The sequence below is a fragment of the Channa argus genome, chromosome 20 (assembly GCF_033026475.1).
Source record: "Channa argus isolate prfri chromosome 20, Channa argus male v1.0, whole genome shotgun sequence".
In the NCBI taxonomy this organism is placed as follows: domain Eukaryota; kingdom Metazoa; phylum Chordata; class Actinopteri; order Anabantiformes; family Channidae; genus Channa; species Channa argus.
In genome coordinates, this window is record NC_090216.1 from 6,761,535 (window position 1) to 6,786,045 (window position 24,511).

General features: G+C 39.2%; 1 protein-coding gene across 2 annotated transcripts in view; it reads right to left on the reverse strand.

Annotated features, from left to right (window-relative positions):
- dock1 (dedicator of cytokinesis 1) overlaps window positions 1-24,511 on the reverse strand; it is a 165,908-nt gene that overhangs the window by 18,013 nt on the left and 123,384 nt on the right. For both annotated transcript variants that reach the window (XM_067487363.1, XM_067487364.1), the window contains exons 30-43: window positions 23,887-23,965; window positions 22,581-22,681; window positions 17,990-18,048; window positions 17,235-17,383; window positions 15,286-15,371; window positions 14,797-14,953; window positions 14,120-14,160; window positions 13,638-13,728; window positions 10,617-10,736; window positions 9,348-9,437; window positions 9,017-9,121; window positions 3,453-3,594; window positions 3,061-3,142; window positions 1,168-1,252 (exon numbers count right to left, since the gene is read on the reverse strand). In XM_067487363.1, coding sequence (XP_067343464.1) covers window positions 1,168-1,252; window positions 3,061-3,142; window positions 3,453-3,594; window positions 9,017-9,121; window positions 9,348-9,437; window positions 10,617-10,736; window positions 13,638-13,728; window positions 14,120-14,160; window positions 14,797-14,953; window positions 15,286-15,371; window positions 17,235-17,383; window positions 17,990-18,048; window positions 22,581-22,681; window positions 23,887-23,965 — 1,387 coding nt within the window. The remainder of the gene's footprint in view (window positions 1-1,167; window positions 1,253-3,060; window positions 3,143-3,452; window positions 3,595-9,016; window positions 9,122-9,347; window positions 9,438-10,616; window positions 10,737-13,637; window positions 13,729-14,119; window positions 14,161-14,796; window positions 14,954-15,285; window positions 15,372-17,234; window positions 17,384-17,989; window positions 18,049-22,580; window positions 22,682-23,886; window positions 23,966-24,511) is intronic.

A 24,511-nucleotide genomic window follows, 5' to 3' on the forward strand; every position in this document is an offset into this window, starting at 1 on the left:
ATCATGGAGCCAAAAGAATGGCTCTAAATCTTCAGATGAAAACCATGCACCAATGGAGATGATGATTTCCCCTGTTTTAACATTTAAACCTTTTTTATCAGTGTGTTGGTGAAAAAGAAAAAAACAAACAAAGACACGTATGACTCTGACAAAGTTATGTAGAGTAAGTCTGAGATGAGGGTAAAACATCAAGGTCAATACAAGAGTGAAAAGATTAAGTTTGTCACTCTTGCAGAAATGTATATTTCACTTGATGTACTGAAAACCAAGAGTCAGCCGTAGTAGCAGTAGGCAATTTTTTTGGGTCTGGTTGTTGTCCACCAAGTTAAAAGGTAAAAATAAAGCAAAATCCTCTGTATCCCTGTTCCTTGGTGTAAAATCTTGCCAATGTAAATGAGAGAGCTGCTTTGCTATTTATTTACTCTGCTGGAAACACCTCAAAGTATGTGTGAAGCATAAACCTCAGCCAATAATCCAGCAGCATCCTATAATAAATTATAAGACAGCCGACGTGATGCGGAGACAAACAAGCAGAAATCTGATCAAAACCCACAAAAAGGAAAATGCCTTTTCACCTTTACTCAATTTGCAGCATCTCAGCATCAAATACAACACTAACTATTTGATTAGGCCCGGAGATCATTATTCTGCTTATTGTAGGAAAAAAACACTAGCAGGTACAGTATTGAAAAGGTGCATGTTTTTTGCCCTGTTAATGGAGATGAGTCAGTTGCTTCTAACAAAATCGGTGTGTTTGTTTGTGTATGAGAGAGACAAAAAACACATTTTCCTCTTTGTGAGGCAAAAGAAATCGATGTTATGTAATTCATGTTAGCTGCATCAATTACTAAAACATGAAATATACTGTGGAAAATTAGGATTCCTATTTCTAAATCCCACTGTCAGGCCATAAAAAATATTATTATATTATACATGTTCTGTATTTAAGCCAATTATTCTAATAATGATAAGCATTTTATTTGTAAAGCACTTTTTAAGATAGACACAGAAGTAAAATATATTAAAACCACTAAATACAAAGAACATGGAACATATTAGATTTTCAAACCTCTGTGATCACATTTTAATTTTAAAAAGAATGGATTTTTAACTGTGCTTCTAATAATAATATTTAATAGTTGGATAGAATACAACAAAAGGACTCACAGAAAACTCATTGTCGGGGTCCTTCTCTCCCTTCCTCACTGGCCTGGAATACTGGTATTTATGGACTTCATTTACAGTGTAGAAGCTGAGGAGGAAGAAAATCAGCACCTGAGTAAATTAAAACAGTTTGGGGCAATCTACAGCTTGACTCAAAGGTTGATTGCTTTGCTTCGTGTCAAACCCAGGACAGGACCCTTTCCAGGCTAGCTCTGCCAGGAACTGTGGCATTTAGCATGTTGGCCTCATCTACATTGGAAATAAATACATTTCTGGGTAACACACATCAGTGGAAGCTCCTGAAGATGGGCTGAAATGTCAGACATGTAGAGGAGCTGCAGCATACGTAACACTGGCACATGACTTGCAGGGATGACCTTTGTCAAATCGGGTTAATAGAGTTTTCATACAAGGGAAATGATGGCATTACATATAGTAACTGCAGGAGCAGCTGTCTGGGCAAATTCACAGCCTCCCACATAGACACATAACTTGCTCTATTTACATCTTTTTATCTCCATCTCTCTTGCCATCAGAAATCTACACTTGCACTCTGAGTGCAGATCCATTATCCTCATGGAGCATATTGCATTTTTCAAATCCTAAAACCTTTCCATATGGTAATAAAATATTAAATAAATCCCTGCTGTTGCAAAGTCACTGGCTTTTTATGTTTATTGTTGCAACGATAAGTGTGTCCAGATGGGATGCTCGACATCTGAACTTTTTCTACTCATGTTTTGTTAATGAACGGACCACACAGAGCGTTTGGGATGTTCACACTACTCAAAAAGATTGGGCTCAGGTCTTGGCACTTTAAACTAACAATCAGATGTTTCCTTCCAGACTTGGTCACAAAGGGCAAGAGACTACAAATCAGCTGAGAAAACGTGGCATAAACCCTAAAGGCTGAGTCTGGGACGTTCCGATCAAGCAGCTTTAAATCAGCCGTGCTACTCCAATTTTACAAGCCTTTTACATGCCGTTAGCTAGAAGGCCTAGAGATGATGCAGTAAGATGGTCTGGACAAAGCAAGATCAGAAGGTGGTGTACTCTGCCTGCTGCTCAGTCTCAGTTCAGTCTCATTGCTATGCACTGTTTATCTTTTGTACTGATCAAGAGAACTTATGAGAAAAAACAGAGAGAGACAACCAGGGAAAAGATGGTGAGAGCTGGAGAAAGTAGATGGACAGTTGGTATAGCACAGTCCTCCATCACTCTCTAAACACAGCTGTCTAATCTAGGCTATTAACAGAGTTACATATTCCAATCAGACACACTTAGCAAACAGGCCAAAAGGGGGATTCAGGGAGATGTGACCAAAGCGGCTTGTGATAAGATCAGTGCCCAGGTATACTTGCCTAAAGGTTTTTCCAAGTAAATGTCTTCTTTTAATTATGTCCATTGATGCATTGGGTGGCATCTCAAAGTGAATTTGCACAGCTGAGTGGTGCAGCGCATGGCCGGGGTACAGATTGGGCAAACAAATGGGAGTGCAGGGGCCCAGTGTTTGCTGTGGCCTCGGTGCACGACACAAAGGTATTAATGATGTCAGAGAAGCAATGTTGTACTTGGCACAGTGACTATTAGCAGATGGCTGGTCCAAGTTAATAACCAAAAGAACAACAAGAAGGTCAACCTGTGTTTGTTCTACACAGACACACATTTCCATCGTGATGTTATCTACTTTACCATAGTGGTTCTCAGCACAGCACACTTTCAAAAAATGCTAATGTACTTTAGAATGTCATCACAAGGCCTCCAAATAGGTCTTGAGTGACTGGGAAAAGTAAATTGGGCTTTGTAGGGTTTTTAATGCATGTTGTGTGACCTTGAGCAACACACTCTGTGACTGTAAAGACAGGAATGCGTGCTGAGCGGGGATATCCTGCCTACCTCACAATTTGTTCAGAGACAGGTTTGTTCTGGAACTTGGCAGGCAGGTCTAGGATGGGCTTCACTGTGAAACACTGGAGGTCTTTAACAGCATCATCAAGGAAATTAAATCAACAGGAAAGGGAAAAACTGACTAAATACACCTTGAATGGAATACTACTAATTCACTATTGTCATTATGCAACATTTAGTTCAAGCAAATGTAAAAACAATTTCAAATACAATACATCAAAATGAAAGGCACATCATGGAGTTTGACAGGGCTACATACAGTAAGTAGAGTGTTAAAGCAAATCATTTTGTGTGTAACAAACTAATTTATGAAAAAACAATTAGGAATTTTACAGATGGCTCACGCTGTACGTAAATTGAATCACTAAATTCTAGGATACACTGTCCATGAGAACACTTTGTGTCCTCATTAGGTGGTGTGGTGGTCTTCATCTTCTCCGCATTTGGAAACTGCGTGAGCAGACGTGCTTCAAAATCCTCTCTGCGCTCATACTCCTTCCCTCGGTAGATGAACATTTTGTTCTGAAGGACGATAAATAACACAGTGAGTCTCTGAATATGTTGATGAAGACAGGCACACAATTATGCAAGCTGGTGCAAATTTGTACACATGACATGGACATAAGGTATATTGTCCCTACTTTATGAATATGGAAGTATTGACGGGATACAGTGTAATTTCATGGACGATTTCCCAAGAAGATTAGATTTAGTAGTTAAAATGTATTCAATGATGACAGTAACGACAGAAGTGGGACAATGAAAAAATTCTAACATTAAAAGAAAGCTTAACTGTTGAGGACGGCTTTGATTTGTAAATCCACCTGTCCCAGTCCTGTGGCTGGGTTAAAATACATTACCATAATCTCCATATTAAATACTCGGAAATGAGGGTGACAGAAAGTTCTTGACACAGATTCTGTGATTAGTCAGTCCCAGCTGAGTCCAGTGTTGTCTTCCTTGGGCAGAGGACAGTTGTTTTTGCAAACTGACAGTCTGTAAATTGGTACTACCGCTTTGCTGGGGGCTCATTTGCACACAACTGCAACTGACTACAGCTACAGATAAAAATTGCTTCAATCCCATCACATGGCTAAGACAACATGCCAATTTCAATCAAGTGTGTTAAGACGATGGGAGTTAAGGATGGGCCCTCTACCCCCCCCTCCCCAATCATATGTTAGCAGCTCAATCTTTTCTGGAAACCATCTAGTTGTTGCTGTTATGTTCATAGAGGTCTCGTAATGAATAATTAGCGAGTACTATTACACTATAAACACAGCTTGAATGTCAGGATCTTGTCTAAGGAAATTAGCCAAATAATTTTTCGATTCACTTCTTCCTTTTACAGACCCTCACTGTACAATGTCTGCAATGGCTTACACACATAGCCAGCCCCATGCTTAAAGACAGCACACATCTCAATCCCCCAGCTAATTAAAAGAATTGCAGCCATGAAATATGCCTGGGGCCATTTTCAAATTTGCTTTGACAGATACGTTGACAAAAGCTTATTGATTTCCAGAGTCATCCCTCTCAAACACAAGAGAAAACGCTCAATCTGTACAACAGACTGCTGCAATTTTCAGCTGCTGAACAACTGCGAGATTGGCTTCTTTTTGTCTCCAAATCATTCAAATTTGGTTAAGGACACCTAAGCATTTCCATCTCTGCAGTTTCAATGCTTATTCATAAAAGGACAGCAGATTCACATTATGGTGTTGAGCATTCTGATCATGTTTACAGTCACCTCAGTGCCACGATTCACATTTTCATTAGCCTCAAATCTATACTAGCTAGATCTGGCAATAAAAATCATTGTCATTGAGAAAATGATTCATGCTAAAATGCACTATTCTTTCTTGGCTGGTGGGTAAAAAGGCAATTTAATGCAGTTAAGAGACAAAGCAGCAAAAGTTAATATAACTGCAATGTCATTGAGAAACATGTACAGTGCTGTGAAAAAATATCCAACACCCTTGTGATTTTGTCTCTTTTGTGTGTGTGTGTGTGTGTGTGTCTCATACTAAGCAGTTTTAGATTCTCAAACAAAATCTAATTTAGAACAAAGGCAAAATAAGCAAAACACAAAAAAGAAACTCTGCTTCAATATATTAGGAATGTAAACAGCCAATACTGTTAGCTGTTAGTGATACGTCCCCCCCCCCCCCAAAAAAAAAAAACTAGAACACATCAGTCTGGGAAGGGTTTACATAGCTATTTGGGACTCTGAAGGTCTACTGTGACAGACACTGCAAATGGAAAAGATTTGAGACAACAGTGAACCTTCCCAGAAGTGGCTGACTTTGTTAAATTCCTGAAAGACCACAAGGCAACTCATTCAGGAAGTTCCAAGATCAGAAGAAAATATCCAAGGAACTGCAGGCCTCTCATCTCAGTAAAATTCAGTTTTAAACTGACATAGGGTAGAAACAGCATCCACAGTAGACTGCAGCTAACCCAGAAGAACATTAAGGCTCATGTAATAATGAATTTGAGGTGATGAGCCAAAGGTTTAATTGTGTTGAAGACAGGGGTCCTGGTAAATCTGTAAACCAAATACAGAATTCCACATAAATGACACCACACCTATGGTCATGCATCTGGGGATGCATTGCTGCAGCAGGGCTGATATGCCATAACTGAGGGAAATATGAATTCAACTCTCTACCAGAGAATCATGAAGGAGATCATCAGGTCGCCGGCCTATGAGTTAAAGTTCCCTTGCAACGGGGTTATGTCCATATCTGAACTAGCTACTAAGTTCAGGGGACACTAACGTTGTACGTTTACACATGATTGTAGGGACTGGATACCTTTTTCCTTACAACTACAAAAAAACTCAGCCGTTACTCAACTGCATTTGCTCAGGTATTTTTATTTTTGTTTCGAGATCTGAAATGGTTTAATATGAGATACACACAGAAAAAAAAACCCAGGAGGGGGTCAAATATTTCTTCATACGCAGCACTGTATCGTTGGGATTTAAGCTCCTTGAACATACGTCTGGCAAGTATTTTTATAAGCAAGTTTTATTTGGTAAACAAAAATTAATTATATATATTAACAGGGTTGCACAGAGTGCTCCTAAAAATGTATGAGCCAGAAACGTCCTGCCATGTCCTTGAATGTGCTCACTGGTCTGTCTCAGGAAAATTTTGAATGATATAACATGACAAGCTCATATCCAAGTGTCTCCAAATGTGGTGTGTTAGGATACATATTTCAAACCTTTCACACAACCTCAACTGCTTTTTGAGCCGAGCGCTCACAGGAAACTCAATACAGGGATTAAATAAAGTTTAGGATTGATAGGAAGAGAAGGGAGCAGAGGAGAAATATGCCGACTGGATGTAAAGTGAGGGAAACAATTGCGGACGAAATCTGTCTTTGAAATACTCTGAATACCTTTAAATGTGTCTACAACAGAGGCTTTCGTTCGTGCTTCAAAGCCTCTTGACAAGGTATTGTAACTGTCAAGGTTGAAATGATGACTTCAGGTAAATAAATCCCTTTTTCTAGGAACAAAAACATTTTAGTCTGTAAAAGAACACACAGATGGAAACAAACAACAAACCCTGGGTTCTTACACACAATTAAATAAAACAGAAGACAGCAAGGACCAATGGTTTGGTTGCATCTGCAGATCCAAACAAAATACATGATCTAGAGCAATTTGCAATTAGAAACTACCCTTGTGTCTAACAACATTAACGACTAATAAATCATAAGCAGCTGAATTAGGTAGTCTTGCATAAAATCAATTCTTTAGGGAGGTGGATACAAAATACCTTTATCAAAGTATTGATTTTCTCACATAATTGACTTTTCCCTAAGGACACTGCGATGCTGCACACACACAGTAATATAGGGCATGAAACAAAACGCCTCTAAACTACATTTATCTTAATTAGTAACTCATACACAAACACTTCCATATGTACTAACAAAAACCTTTCAACATAATAATAAAAGACAACAAGAGGGAATACAAATGCAGAGCCCATGTAAAAGCCATTAGTTTGTTTAGCTGTTTTCATGGAACAACATTTAATAACAGTATTCATACTGCTGTAAAAATAATTGGGCTTAACCTGGGTTAACTATTCAATCAAGGCCAGCTGGAACACGTCTCTACACAAAAGAGTAAAACAAAACAATAAAGTGGGTAAATTAAGAGCAGATTCCAAAGATGCTCTTGCAAACTGGTTATTAGAGGTAAGGTCAAACTATAGGAAAAAAGAAGAAAAAGGGAGAAGAAAAAGAACTCCGAGCTATTCTCAAAGGCTGTTTAAATAGCCAGTTAGATTAGGCCAGTGCAGCTTGCCCCGTCTGTAATGGAGTTTCTGCCCTGACAGATAAAAGAGGTTAGGAGGGGTGCATGGAGATCGAAAAGAAGCAAAAGACCCTCGTGAAATGGCTGTTCCTCATAATAGAATGTAAAGGGCTTGATCAGGGATCATTGTTCTTGAAGCTGGACTTTCACGCTATCTTATTATGTGAGGACTTGATGGCATTGCTTGTGTGAAAAAAAACAAAAAAAAAACGCTTGGATTTCTCTTGGAGAGGAAAGCGATATTTTTTTGTATTATGCCAAATGATAGTGTAAAAACAGATTTACCACAGGGAATACATTAAAAAAACAAATTGGCTTTTGTCAGCACTGCTTTGTTCTTCCTATAAATATCATGGAGAAAAAAATAGCTCCAACCTTACATTAAACCCACAGGGACACAGTATCATGCAGAGAAACTCCCCACATCAACGGAATTTTCTGTTTAAATTAAATCTGATATGTGAACAGAAGAGAACTTACTTCATAGACAGAGCACAGGAGGTCTGATATGCACACAATAGCACTTCAGACATAGATTACGGCTGGTGAGGAGATACCAAACGCCTGCTGAACATGTACTTAATTTGCGATAAGAGACGATCTCGTTGGCTCAAAGCCAGCCAGGACAATTTGGGTGGTCAAACACAGACTGGTTCATATTTAGGAGTCAGTTATGTTTGGAAGAACTTCATTGCTGTACGTACTGATCAACAGCCAACAAATGGTGGTTATTTAGAAATTGTGGCTTTTACTGCACTAGTACAGCTCCAACAAGCACAGACATGACTTTTGTGGGATTATGAAAAATGTTTTAGCGTCCACCAAATGCAAATTAGACAATAACACATTATTAACTTTGTATTGCGTGTGTGCATGTTTTTTTTTTGTGCAGGTGGTGATGGGACACCGTGTGATGCACAATATGCTCAAGATATGGAAAAAGGGTGTTTAGCTGAAGTTCAGCTATGGGAAGATGTGATCAGCCTTCTGAGTGGACAAACATATGGGCCACATCTTATATTCATCTGTGTGCTGCGGTTTTCATAGCTTTATACAGCAAGGATGGAAAGTTTTAGGAATGACCAACTGGACAGCTGGTAGAGTATCATACCGTGAAAGCTAACACTTGAGATATCAGATATACAGTAGGGCAAAATGCTAAAGGAGCTGAGAGAGATAAGGCCATGAATGAGATAGAAGGAATCTAGGAAGAAGAGAAAAAGATTATTTTTTATTTACAGCTCTCTGCCTTTTTTTCTTGAGACCCACTTTTCCCACACTGATGGGTATGTATCCAACGCATAAGGCTGGATTCTACTCTATAGCCCACACATGGAACAGCTGCTATGATTCACGGTTTGTTTTCAGTTGAGTGGGTAAGCAAGTGAAATCCAGACCAGGTGGGATGCTGAACAAGTGAGTCCCGCCAAAAAACCTAGACATGTGAAACCCATAGAGTATGTCTTAACGGCTGAGGCTAGGAACTAAATAAGCTCTAGTAAACTTATTGATCATCTGTTCTGACAAGTGGCTAAACCCACACAGTGCTATCAGCCATATGCAGGGTGTTGAGAGAAGTTGAAGATATTTGTAGGTGCGAGTACTCACGCGTAGGAAGGTGGGGAACCCCATGCCATAATACCCCACAGCAAAGTAGTCTGGTTTGGGCCGGATGACCTTCACTATGTTCTCATAGAACTGGGCCTGCTTCCGCTGGTGGGAATAGTGAGATTCAGTGGCTTGGACAACGCTGTCACTTCCTTTTATATAATCCTTGTTATTGATTGCATTTTACTAAGGATTGTAAAATTGAAAAATAAAGGAAAATAATGCAATTTACTTTCTTTATCTTAAAAAAAAAACTCCACTAATGGAATTACTGTTTTAACCCCTTGTACAACATAAAGGCAAAGTTAAAACATAAATAAATAAAACTTACCAAGGATGCACTGAGCTGCTCAAAGTCAAACATTTCATTCTCATACTGTTCAGCCAGCTCCTTTCCCAAAATGATTGCCTCCTCCCACATCTATTGGGCACACAAACAGAGACAGTTAGAAAATGAATTAATTATTGAGATTCAATCTGAGATAAAGCATTCTTTTTCTGCCAGCTGAATAACACAAATGATCTCTCCCAGGAAAGGGTAGTTAATATCAGCCCTTTTTTAAATAAATACGTGTGAAATCTTATTATGTAAACATGATTTTGTTTTTCCTGTGATCTAAAACAATAAGGGCCAGATTCCAAACTCCTGGGAGAAGCAGATTTATTACAGTGATGCGCTTCCCACCGAGCCTCATCCAGTGCATTGGAGTGGTGTCACAGATAGATGGGAGCTACTCAAACATGTTGAAAGACCTCTAAGTGGCTTTCTGAAAGACTAGATACTGTGGGGCTGCACGGATCTAGGCCAGGCCAGAGGTGGACTCCATCCAGACTGCTACTCTGATCAGCCTGCCATGTGAGAGAGCAGTGGTGGCAATACCATCTGGGACTATTTTCTGGATGACTTTAGTGACACTCTCAGAAACTGTCCTCAGCTGATACTGCACTCTCTGGTTGTGTCTAGTTGTCTCCCTGGCTATACCCTTCTGGGCGACAGTTGGCTAGAGAAACAAGAGTGGCGGCTGCACCCAAACACTGATGACACATGCAAAGCCTTGGGACATCATCTCTGAGAAGCTCTGGCTGCAGTCCTGCAGAAACCATTCCAAGCTTAGCTTACAGGATGAAAGACATTTTTCTGCTCCCGCTAAAATATGAAGAGTGTAGCAGAATAGCACAAAACCTATGCCCAGGTTCATTGAAAGTAAATTTGTTTTCGTCAACACAAGGGATATATATAAAAGGCCTGCTCTTCAAGTTGCAATAGAAAAATGGCATTTACGTTTATCACAGAGGTGGTAGGAGTAAAAAAGAGGAATGAGGACACCGGCAGAGAAAAATGTTCTATAAAAGGTAAGGGACACGACAAAAGAGCCACATTAATCCTTATGTTGTCCAATATGTGCTTTCATTCATAAGTACTTCAGTTATGAATATAAAACTTCTCTTCAGCAAGTCTTCTTCAAAACCTGTCTTCGCATGTCAGAACAGGTATTGAACAGAAGGACTTATAAATAGCATCCTTAGAGTCCAGGATTTATCATGATTACGACCACTCTCGTGTGTGTGTGTGTCTGTGTGTGTGTGGTGTATGACGTACCTTGCCCTTGTCAAAGTAATTGATAATTTGCTGATAGAGCTGGTCCTTGAGCTGTCCTTGAGTGTTTGCCTGGTAGCAATCACGCTGGGTCAGGTGGGCTGCACATTGCTCGTCTGACCACTACAAAAAGTAAAGTTAGCATCGGGGTCAACACCATGCTATTCAGTTTAGAGCAAAAGAGGACCAGGTGACAAGAAATCAATCACTGAGTTATAGCTAATGCAAATGGGCAGACTTATGTGTAATTATTTTTTAAAGCCGCCCTGTGGCAAGGCAACATGGAAGCTGGAGACAGGGGCAATGAAACAGGCGCCAATACATATCAGAGCACAAAAGCAGTATATAGCTTTCTGTGGCTAATACTTTTGGTTAAAGCATTTAGCATAAGAATATCCATTTCCCAAAATAGTGCTTGTACATCATATCCATTACAAATTCTGCTTCATTTTGCAAACAAGGGAGAACTATGCAAAAAACAAGAATGCAGGGGTATGTTTTTATGCTGATTATGCACTTCAACATGCTTGCTTCTTTATCCGACATGGAGAATAATTACAGTGGTACTTGAAATGTGTATGAAATAAACATGATGTAAAACAAAATCAGTTTTTCAGGCAAGTCCTGAACTAGAGAAAGGGAACCCAATTAAAGAAATTCCTTCCTTTTATTTATAGTGGTGCATTACATTAAATATTTTTTTGGACAAATATCTTAAAGCAAACATTTCAACTGTTTATCAGTCCACAGACCCATTAATGGCTTAACAGATCATTAAATGAGTAATGCTGGATGTTCTAATTCTGGATCAGGTTATCTGGTTATGTTAATTTTTTTTAAACCCATTATTAGCTTTTTGTGGTAAATGTCATCAGAGTGGTCTTTGCACAGCATTGCTGTTCAGTGTTCGGATTGGAAAGGTCTTTCCAAGACATTAGCCTGTTATTTCTTGTGGCCACACCTAGACTGTAACATGCCTTTAGGGTGCCATCTTTGTTGGTAACAAAGGGTAACAATGGTGTTAAATGCTCTCAATTTGTACAAGTTGACTGGTGGAGGCCAAAAAAACATTTTTTTAAAAATTTAATTATCTTTTCTAGTCTTGTGAACATTTGCGACTCTTGTGAAGAATGTGAATGAAGAACTTTTCTCTTCTTTCAACAAGGCAGGGCCTCCCAGGCTTGCACCTAACTCTCATCTCATTGACTGATGGCACACTAATGTTTCATTCAAATGAACTAATCATCGCAGAGGTTAATACACATTTGCCACACACACATCCATGTAGGATTGGTCCTTAGTAAATACATGAACGAGTGTAAATTTAATAAAAACTGGGTTCCCTTTATTTAGTTTTTGAACATGCAAGAAAATCAGAAAATCGCCATTTATCTTAATGCTTATGCAGTAATGGGGGGTTCAGAAACTTTCAAGCACCACTGTGAGTTTCTGACAGGCTAGAGCAGTTGTTAAGAGACATATAACCGCATAAGAGCAGTTAAGACACATATGGACAATTGGCTTAATTGGCCTCTGTGTCATGGAAGCATAATTCTGTTTGTCCTACCAGGACTCATTTTCTTACCAGACAGTTTAAATTGGGATTTTGCAGTTTTATGAATAACCAGAAGTTTTGGGATCTCTGAGAAAATCTGACCACGTTTTATCTGAGGGCAACATTTGAATAGCAAAGCCTAGACATAAGCCCTGTGCTGGATATAGGTGAAAAAGTAATTGCTTTGCACATTGTTGCGGCGGCATGAAGAGGAATGGTAGGAGGCTTTGAATCAGGTTATTGATTTTTTTTTTTTTTACGGCTGGGCTGCAGCATTTAGAACCTCTACTTTTTATGGATGCCCAGTGACCCTGCATTGAAAAAACAAAGATGCTGATACATACATACATACATAGAATGCACAAAGTGCTGTAAATTCATTATACTGATGCAGGTACTCGACTGGATTATGACAAAATCCAGTTTTACACTGCAACTACTGTCATTCCCATTCAAGCTTCCTTCCATGTGCCTGTGTGTGAATGCAACAGAAGGACATTGTCTTATATAACATTCGATAGCTTAATGGAGAAGACAGATTTTATCCAGACTCGGTAGGAACAAAATTAACCAATTTCCACTCTATAATAGTGAATTCCTCTGAAGGTATGCTATGATATGATATGGAGTAACACAGCTGCTGCTGCTGCAAAATGAGCTGAATTAAAGTAATAACAAAAACAACTGCAAATGCAACTGTGACTGCTCAGTGAGGAAAATGTGAATCAGTCACAGCCTGCTCCCCTGTCGGGACCTGTATAAAGGCTGGAGCAGCCAGCTATTTATGCAAATACATATGAGATGTTGTATGCATGCATTGGATAAAAAGGCAGAGAGGAACAACTCCAAATTCAGAGTATACCAAACCCCAACTGGGAACACACACTGAAACTCTGCAGGTGTGGTATATTTTTGTCTAGAGATAGAAACTCTAGAGCCTGAGAACGGGTCTATGTTAACAAAAAGGTGCGATCTTAAAAAATAAAAATGTATGTATCTAATTTAAGATATTGCACTAAAAAGTATTGTATGAACCTGCACCATATCCACCTCACACCACCGAACCATGTGATTTACAGTAGAGGATTCTTCATTTTTAACTGACAAAGGGGACAGTAAAACTACACCTTTATCTTAAAGCGCCTCGGGAGGCTGCAACAGTTTTTTTTTCTGCTTTAAATGATGCCTTAGCTTTTTCCAGGAAAGATAAGATACTAGCTTAAATTTGCATCGGCTACACAAGGTGAAAAAAGATGCTGTTCAGCAAGTCTGCCCTCTTAGCAGCCATCTCATGCCATGGTGGGATTAAAGGGATGCAGACCTTTCCTACAAAGTCTAGTACTCATTTAAATTCACACACTCACACTAGTTTAATGCCTGAGGTTAAATGGCACCAGTCTGACAATAGCTTGAGTGGATTTGGGTTCTGTGATCTATGCTGTTTGTTGTTGGTAGCCGTGTCTGTATACCTTGAGCAGTTTGGCGTGTAACAGCAGAGTGAATGCAGCCTCAGTGTAGTTGTCGCACTCTTTATGGAGGTCACACAGCTTGTACAGGTACCTGGCAGGAAATAACAGTGATTTATCGGTCACGTCTGTGTGGGCCTCTCAACACTTTAACCACAGACAGAAAGTTAACACCACTAGAGTGATGGGTCCTGATAGACTCTTGACAGAGAGATGGAAACCTGACTAGAAAGACTGGAAATGAAAACTGAATTTAACAAAATTTTATATTTTATTTTGGATCTCTGGAGGTGTACAGCTGGGGAAAAAAGCCAGAATTTACAGTAAAGCATTCAGTGGGTTCTGCTAAAATTAGCTGAACTTAATGTTATTTAGTCACCTAATGTACAGTATGTTATGTACTTTAGTGTGCAAGCTGTCTCAGAAAGACTGAATGTGAAAAACATTTGAGATACTTTAAAGGCAAAAGGTTGGGGGTTACTTACCTGATGTACATTTCCTCTCTGTCTATCTCCTTGTAAAAGTTCTACAGGATGAAATTAGAAAGTCCATTAAAATAGGTATAAGAGTTCATACATTTGCACAGAAAACAATGATATTACACCATGTACAATAGTTTAGCATGTCACAGCTAGAAAATTGCTTGGCCGTAAATTCTTTAGTCTATATATTTTTTTAAATGATTATTTGTCTAAACTATTGATAAATAACACTGCTGTGGCTGGCACCAGGCAAACAAAGTATTTTCTAAAACAATATTTTGGTTGACATCAGAATCACAATGTAGGCTGTCAGACTGTACTCTAGGCCAAACTGAAAACTTACAGAGAACATGACACAAACAAATGCTGAATACAGATCATACGCCTGTAGGCTTTTCAATGCCGGAAGTCACGTGGGACAAGATTGACATTTTAGTGCACCCAAAAGAAATGTCACTTCACAGAGGAGAGGGGGTTTCAGGTAAACTGCTCTGTGATAACATCATCATGAATTGTGACAGTTATTGTTTCTTGTCTATAGGTAGTCAAAAGTCAATATGGACACTTTACTAACAATAGCCAATGAACAAATGCCTTGAAAGTGACTGTAGATTCTAATTCCATGTCATTGTGTCATCATTACTCAGTCTGTGTCTCATAAATGAGAATAGCAATCTTACGAGCACGTTGACAGTGCAGCTCATGCGATTTTCTTTGTTCTCATCATGCATGATCGTCCTGTAGTCCAGCAACCTCTCCAGCAGGCGAACCACCAGAGTGACGAAGTTCTCACCCGTCTTGGCCAAGTACTTGTGCTTCCTGCAGTGCTCTATTAAACTAGTGTGAGGTTTTGTGTTTGGAGTGGTGTGTTGCATTCAGGGTTTTTTCGAATGTGGTTGGGGAGGAAGAGAAACCAGGGGCAGAAAAAGAAAACAAATATGAGGCATGTATAAGGTTTAAAATTTCAAACATTCCCCTTCCTTTTTTGCACATTAAAGCAGAGTTGGCATTCCACTGTGCTCAAAGCAAATATCACAGAGCCAAGCTGTGATGAGAAGTCATGTGATCATCGGCACACTGTGATTATTTTGAAGAGTGCTATGCTGCAATTAGCATTACCTCACTTGCGAGAGGTCCAGGCGTAATCCTGCCCATTAATCAGCACTTACATTTTCTGAAAGAGAACTTTGTACTGCTCATCTCCACGGCCCCCCTCCACCTCGTGATCCAGCTTGGTGATGATCTCGTTCTCAAACTGCAATTAGACAGAGCAGGCGTAAATAATCAGTGTAGCTAATTTTTCAATTCATTAACGCCATCTCCCTGTCTCTCTCTTGCTCTCTGTTTGCATCAAGGCTTGGCTGAGGAGACTTTGCTTTGACTTTAATCGGCCTGCTCTCGCAGCCCATCTGGCTGTGTGCTGGTATTTTCCGTTCATTATTAAAGCTTTTCTTTCTCTGTGTAAATTGGGTTAGCACACAGAACAGGGATGCATCATGAGCAACATCTGTCGTACTTGTGCTATGTTGTTGCCGTAGCGTCTGATATTGATGTGCGGGGCTTAGAGTATTTATCTGATATTTCTATGTAGCAGCTGAATAAAAAGTTGGTTTTACTCTGCTTAAACAAACATTCTAACTGACTCCTTTATTGGGTCAAGAAACCCATAAAGGAGGGGTCAAGTAAACCATGTAAGATAAACAGGCTATCAAGGATTTACAATGCATACAGAGAAAGAGGAAGAACCAATAACAGAGAAATACTGGTCTTCTGCAAAAAGGGGTCGGACCTAAGTGAAAAGGATCACGCTTAAGCACAAGGGGAAAAAAGTAAGAGGGATTCACCCCTAATGAGCCAGGTCCTGACTGAGACATTGCTTCACTTAGCAGTACTCCCTCCACACACACCCCAAAGACAGTGCACTAATGGCAGGTGCAAATAGAGAGAAATGGCAGTGAAACTACCACCTCAGTGCATTTACATGGACTTAAGTAACCAGGTTAAAGTTGGCTCCCTCTGGAAAGCTGATTTCTTAAGTGTCATGCAAACAGAAATGCTTCTTTTTGAAATCAGGGTAGGGGATCAGGGAAGCCCATTTATTCCAGGTAGATCTCTCACACAGAATGCAGTTTTCCTTGTCCTGTATATGCATTACCAGGTTTCTAATCAGCTTTGTCCAACAGCACTTGTGTGTAACACAAAGCTGCAGACGGGAACAAGCAGCTGGGTTCAAGCTGAATGAGGGAGAGACCATTAAGGGAGCAATGCCGCCCCATTTTTCTTAAACAAAGCCTCTCCTAAGTGTGACAGAGTGTTTAACTTACACAAAGTGCCCCACAGATTTCTTTTAATATTATAAATTTTGCGGTGTTGATCAGCTGTATGTTACGGTCCTCTCTCTTTTCCTCTTTCTCCCCCTGAGCTGTCACGCTGCAGCAGCATGAATATAGCCAATAAAAGAAAGGCAGGAAGCAGCAGTTTCTGTCACTTAAAAGTAAAAATCTGTGAGCCAGGCTTCCAAAGTAAGACTGCAGTGGAGGAGAAATCAGATTACTTGTCTCCCGCATGTATACATAGATTTCTAACAAGGTTTCTTAAGTGCATGTACTGTAAACTTCAAACCCAAATTGCCCGAAAAAGCCGATTTCTCAGAGTGACCTGGTCATTTAAGTGCATGTAAATGCATTCATTGTTTTCACAGGGATACAAGAGCCAGCAGAGGCACTGAAAGCCACTTCAGTGCTTTATAATTGGATACACTAGGCATCACATATATTGGAATCTCCCATACTGTAAACAGTACAAAGCTGAAAACTGCCTGAGACGTCTTATGGCATAACAGCTGTAGCCAACAGATTTCCTCATGCTGAAAGGTTTAATTTTGCACTGTAACAAGGCATAACATTAGGTTCCACTTACTGGGGCTGTTGATAATCACAGCACAACAAAATGAGATTTGCAGAATTACAAGCAAGCTTGTGGCTCTGAGAGTTGTTGTCAGATGGACTATCCCTCTGCAATGTTAAATCTGCCTCTAATTCCCAGATCAACAACCACTGGTGTCCTTTTGTTACTACTACTTCTCTACAGTCATTCTTGAATTTAGTCTTGGACGCACCCGCTGGAAGCTACATGTGAAGTGGAACTCGCACTGCATCATGTCAAAGAAGATGGGAATGGTCGCCTTTCGCAATTCAATCTCAGGAACGAGTGTCATCTCCAGGATAGGACCCACCATCTCCGGAATAAACTTTATTTTGTGCGGCCCTTGTAAAAGAAAACAGAACAAAAAAGGATATTAACAAATAAATGCAGATTAAACCGCATCTAGTGCAGCTGAGTCATTTTTAGGCTTCAATTTGGACAAGAATATGCTGACTTTAATGGGGCATGAATAAGCCTTAATAAGCTGCAGATAACTGTTGTGAACAAAAAAAAAATAACCTGGCTTCATTCATCAGAATTTTCCATGATGATCAAGTGGTAAATACTTTCAAACACCTCTGATAAAAAATAGCAAAGGCTTCATTAGGAAGCCAGTGAATGATTCAATCTAATCTGGTGAGAAACTCTAATTAAAGGATCAGAAGGTGTTGGTTACAATGACAAGCGAAGCACAGGTGCTGAAGACTAACACTTCCATCTAAGTACTAACAAACACACTGCATTGAGGTTTGACTGCTTAGAGTCTGTCTAATCACACAACATAATGCTAATTAACACACGAGTGTCTATTTTTACCGGTGGTTCCATGCTGAGCTGACTTCTATTATGTGAAAGGGTAGTTGGCAGATGATCATAAACATAAATTGTAAAACCTATTCACACATGTCAATTGATAATGTTCATGGCCAGAACAGTTGGTTAAATTACCTAGATTGTACCACATATCCCTGATTTCAAAGCCAATTTGTCTCCTCATGTCCTGGTACCTGAAACACAAAGAGGATAAATAAGTTACACAAGTTAAAGTTAAATCATGGCATACAAGATACAACCCTCATTCCAAATAATCTTAAACATCTCAAACAAGTTAAAACATGGGCAAAAAAAGGCTGGAAAAGTAATTGCCTGAAATGGAGGAGCATTTGACAACCACTAGGATAACTGGCAACAGGTCAGTAACATGACTGGGTATAAAAGGAACATTTTAGAGGCAGAGTCTCTCGAATGTAAAGATGGGCAGAGGTTCACCAGTCTGAGAAATTTTCTGTTTCTAGATCTGATATTGTTTATATTATGTTGTGAATAAAATATGGTTTGATTAGATTTGCAAATCATGACATTCTGCTTTATTTGCGTTTTACATCACAGAATCAGGAGGAATCTCTGTGCAAAAGGGACAAGGTTGAAGGTCAAGACTGGATGCGTTTAATCTTCAGGCCCTCAGATGGCACTGCATTAAAAACAGGCATGATTCCCTACTGGGTCTCACTGCATGGGTTCAGGAACATTTCCAGAAATAACTGTGTGACAGTTCACTGTGCAATCTACAAAAGTACGTAAAAGCTGTATCATGCAAAGAAGAAGTCATATGTGAACACAATACAGAAGCGCCTCCGTGTTCTCTGGGCCAAAGCTCTTTTAAAATGATCTGAGGCAAAATGGGAAAAATGCATTCTGTTTTTATTTAGGTTTAACACATCTTCTTACCTTTTTTGAAATTGGGGTTGTAAAAAAGATTAAATGCTCATTGGTAAATACTATGACAACATTCATAAAGCAATGATGACTAAACATAGGCCAAGTTGTGTTTTAACTGTGCTGTAGCAGCCGGAACCAAAGTCAGTGTCAGTTCTTAAAATATGTAGATTTCAGCAGAAATTTAAGGAAGAATGAGAGAAAGAAATAAAAACAAAGAAAGAATAAGTGAACAAAATAGAAAACACAATTATTGGAAAAATTGAAAATTAGTTAAGTGGCAGCAGCTGCATTTTTGATTTTATCAGATACATTTTTGATTTCTATTCCAAATGTCGCAGCCTCCCGGGAGCTGCTTTGCTTCAATGGACGTCCATCTGTGCAACACCAGCAAATTAATTTACAGCATGTGCATTTCCTGGTGACATCCTGCAGAGAGCTACTGTAAATGGTGGCAGTGGTGGAAAGCAGTTCCCTGAGTTTCTCTCATGTATTTCGGAAAGACACCCGTTACGAAGGCATATAATTAAAACTGTTTAAATAGATTCATCATGCTCTGACTATGGTACATAAGTTTGCTTTGTCTTTTGGTCACGTTGTTTGAAATACAAATGCACACAATTGAATTATTTCCACTTAAGTAAGTTCACAACCCATATACGTTACAGGCTGTCACTTATAATCAGTTTGCTGTTTAGGCATCTGAACAGCCACAAGACAGAAGACACGAGGCAACATATTTCATTAGACAGTCTTTCTTGGTAATAGGTCTTTGAGGTTGACTTAGTGTGTCAAATGTCCTTATATACAACAACAAGATTTGCAAAAGAAGTTGTAAGGATCACTCCTGCCCTGACTCTTTGTCTAGGATTTGTGAATGAGCTGATCAGTTCTGCCCTGTCTGGGTCATGAACCAATCTCCACGCCAGCTTGGAGCTTGTCTCCTTGTCTCTTTGTCTGGCATACTGTTGCAGGTCACAGAAAGGACAAAGTGTAGTGGAAGAAGTCGGACAGGCAGTGACAGACAGTGAATGATGGAGAGACCAACAGGAGTGGAAACAATCAGATCAGAAGACAGAAACAAAGATCAGCTTTGTGAAGGACATGACTAAGAAGTGATGGCTTTATCTCTGTCAAAACTGTCAAAAATCGGACATTTGATTAAAAACAGATGAGTTAAGAATGTTGATTTAAACCTGATATTGTTTTAAGAGCAATAGTGGACAATTATGACGATAGAGTGACATATTTCAGTTTTCACCCTAGACCCACTGTAACCATGTTGATGAGGACCTGCAATGAACAGCCTCTGAACCTCAACTAAATTATGTGGTTGTGTAGGTGAACAAATAAAAACATAAAATAGTGATTTGCAAATGATCTGAAACCTATATTTTACAGAAAATAACACTAAGAAAACAAATAAAATGTTAAGGCTGAAAATGTCTTTATTTTCTTTATTTTCCATGTATCAGTGTTTAGTGCCCTGAATGTTTCCCAATGTAAATCTGAAAATAAAACATATCAATAAAAGTTAAAACTCCATGTCAAGAAATAACTATATACTCCACAGTAAGATGGAACAGTTTGCTTTCCCTTATTTTGCAATGGCAAAAAGAATAAAACAAAGACTAGAACACATTTTTTTTTCATGAACTCAATATTTACTGCACATTGAGCCAGTACAAAGGTTCCTTCATGAGAAATTAAAGTTTTTAATTAATTTATCAAGGGGATGCAAGTTTTTGCACTTAACAGTATAAACGAGATCTAGAAACATGGCCACCTTCTCTGAGGCCAGACTCATTTAAAATGGACTGAGGAAAAGTGGAAAACTGTCCTTTGGTCTGACAAGCCAAAATGTTCTTTTTAGAAGTGATGGATGCTCGGCTAAAGTAGAGAGGGACTGTCCTGCTTGGTATGAGCACACAGTTCATAAGGCGCACGCAAGTGTGTTTATTGCCTGTGGCAAGAATGACACCTCTGACATCAAACTGTCAGTCTGAGAGACACCTGTGTTCTCTTCAAAGCACACAGGCGGCATGACACTTATATGATATTCTAGCAAAGTAAAGAGGCGAGCTTCAGCGCGACGGCTCAACTTAAATATCTATATAGAGCTATGTGAACACATAGCTCTATATAACATATTTCAGATTACCCTGTAGCCCTGACATAATTCTGAAAACCATTTTTTAATATGGTACAAAGAAACACTCACATAAAAAACACATGAGTGTTCAAGAATCCTTAACAAAGTTGCTGCATCACCTCTTTGCAGCTTGGCCAGGTCAAAACACTTAACAATACTTAGCTGTCAAAGCCAGCGATCGATCTGTTGGCAGACTACTGGCAAGATTATAAAATATAAATAGATGCCTGCCTCTATAAATTAGTGTAAAGCTGCATGCAAAACAGAAAAAAAAAGAGAGAAATGGTAATGAATTATGTATTAAAACTTTGAATGTTTCTTCTCTCACCCACACTTAAATGTACAACCACATGACTAGTAATTTATCCCAGCACATACCTGTGTTTACGACTATGCCTACAGAATGCGTTGAAGTGCCAGTGCCATGTGGTTTTGTGTCTCCACATATGGGCAAGCAGATGACTGTTCAGTAAGGCATCACATCCTCATCTGAGCTAAGGCAGATGCAGGGTGTTCTGTCACACTCCTATAGGCAGCGAGACAGGCAGCTTTGACTGTTGACTGTCAAGGCCCTACAATGCATACCTGTCAGCTACAGGGCACAAAGCTCTTGGTGAGTTTAACTAAGATTAGCGTGTCCACAGAGGAACAGCAGTTAGCGTGGAACAGATCGGCTGCTTTTAGCTGCTTGTGCTGTGTCATACAACTGGGTCAGAGGCACAGAGTAAGACTGACGGGAGAGAGAAAGAAACAGATGAGGAGGCGTGAGATAATGGGCAATAAGTGAATGAAAAAAACAGAGACAGATACAGTAAGAAAAACACAAACATGTAATTGACAAGCAGGGGCCTGCAGAAACAGATGAGCTGTTATCAAAGTCAAAAGCAAATGAAGTGTAAGAGGTTTAGAAAACCTGATTTTGACAATTACTAAGCTTTGAGTACAATATTATTAAGATTAATGTCGATGGTCGCCAAAACTTCAAGAATAAGGTTGTGAAAAAATTCATTCTGTTAATAAACTATGCAGTAAATGTCTGTTAACACATGTTTGCCTGTTATCAATGATCTATGTGCGAGAAGGAAATGAGGATCATGGAGACAGAACTTCACAAATAGCACAGGGAGATTCGTGACACGGGAGAAAAGCTGATGCAGCGGGCTGAAGAGTTGTGCTCCGTACACGTCTGACTTCACCCCTCTGTTCTCTGCTCCTGAACGAGTAACGGTAATTGGTATTGCAGTCAAGACTGACAGTTCATGCGCCAGCAGACAAGAAAATGGGATGCACAGAGGGAGAAGTAAAAGAGAGAAGGTGAGAGGTAGGTGGAGGATGACAGTGAGGGAAAGAGAAACTAAACCCTGTACGATAACCCATTCAGTTGTATCTGAATTACATATTTGGCAACGTCAAATTAACCATCTGGTAAAGATCAACTCTTTCATATGCTTACATCAGGAATGGGAATGAAAAACAGTAGCTCTTATCTGTAATCACAGAGAAGTTGTTCAGAAGGTCAAACAACTAGTGCAACCTCTGCTGGAGCCACAGGATGCTGGGTAATCCTGTGAGCCTCCATGGGATGAATTGTATAAAGCTTTTCACAATAGTGTGGGAACTGTGATGGTGTGCAATGAGGATCCTGAAGATCGAGCAAGCGCTCATACTCACTTTTGGAAGATCTTGGCCCTTTTGTCACTTGAGAAGTTCTCCAGTTGCAATGACTCCTGAGTGAGGAAGGCTACAGCCAGGTGAAAGTAGTTGTTCCACAGCTGACCCACATAAAGTCAGGGTGCAGGGTAGGACAACAACAACAAAAAAAAATATTTATTACATATTTAATTCCCAATCCTTAATCCTTTTAATACAAGAAAACAATTCAGTATGATGCACAATATGTGGCCTGGAAAGCTTTACAGTTACAACAAATCAAAAGGGTTGGATGAGATGAGTATGCTTGTGCTGCTGGAAACTGTCCGAGTAGAGGAAGAGGTTGGTGATTTAGGCCACTGGCCTCCAGAGTGCACTCTCAATCAAACAATGACAGCAACTTCAATGAGTGCTACTATGGCCACTATTATTCACACTTGCTGTGCAAACAATGCATGTATGCATATGAAATACTTTAAGGATCTTCATTAGGAGTTTTCAAAGAATGTATAGTACACACTTTCTCATAAAAATAACCATAAGGCAAAAATGCAGGACTGTTTATGCTAGAACAGTCAAAATGGGAGGACAAGGCTACATAGTTCTGATTTTAATTTTCTTTAGACCATTGAGCTGTAGTTTAAAATAAGGAAAACCCACCAGCTTTGTTCATAAACCATAAAGAGAGCTCCAGGTGCTGGGAGTCACACTAAAAATGCTGTTGCAATAAATCTATAAATGCTTTAAAAGCTCAGAGCAGTTTAGTTGTTGAGAAGATATGTAAGACATTTAAAACAGCAAGAAGAACCCCCCCGTTTTATATATTTACTTCTTTATTTATTCAGTCTCTCTCCTATTTTGACGTACTAAAGCCAAGTGTAATGAATACTTGGTTGCCACTGGAGGTTAGGGGTGAAAGGCGGAGATTTATTAGTTGTGTATTTGCTTGTTCTTGTTTGTTTATTATTTTTACTAAATATCAACAATAAAAAGTTGATAACAAAACAAAGCAAGAAATTGCTGCTTTATTCCCAAGGAGGAGCAGGTTAAAACATTCTGAAATGCACATTTAATTGCCGGCCATTGCAGAAATTCACATTCCCTTTCCACAATTGTCATGTCTACTGACTCCTGTGATGTTTTATCCTAATCATAAGCTCCAAAATGCTGCCTTCTAATCATTAAAAAAAGAAAAGAAAAAAAAAGTCATCCCAATCTTTTTGAAAACCAATGTTAATAGTAATTAAAATGATAGCTTGAATAAAGGAATGATTTAGGAGAGAGGGAGTATGTTATCAAGGTAAGAAAGATAAAACTCAGCTCTTACCTGAAGCTCAAAGTTGGTTTGATCCAGAAATTTCTTGTTCAACACTGCTGCATATTGACTAATGGCCCGTAGGAACACTCTGAAAAGATGAAGGGAATGTGTTTAGAAATAAGCTTCTCACTGATTAAATAATTGCATTTTATGGTGCATTTTACATGGACTTAAGGGTCACTTTTAGACACTTTTCATATTCACACCTCATGTACCATTATGCACAATAAATGAAATGTAATTTTACAATGTGCAGAGGATGGCTTATGGCTAACAGTGAGCCGTGTATCAACACAACCGCTCAGTTACAGCACAGCTTTGCTATGTATATTAACATTCTTTAAAGAAATAAAACAATGAAAAAACAATTATTTGCATTTGCACCACTTAAGTAATTCGTATAAATAGTATATCATACCTAGGACACAATGTTTGCCTTCGGAGCTGAAAGTTAGTGTCATGCTTTTTAAAATTTCTTTTAAAGTCAGATTTATTTCTTTTCAAAAACATTCATTTCAATTAAACTGAAGACAAGTTTTGTACCATGCGGCGACTTTGCAACAGCAGTCCCTGAGAGGGTAAACACAAACACCACCAAGATGCAAAATTTTTGTTTATGTATTTATTTTTTTGT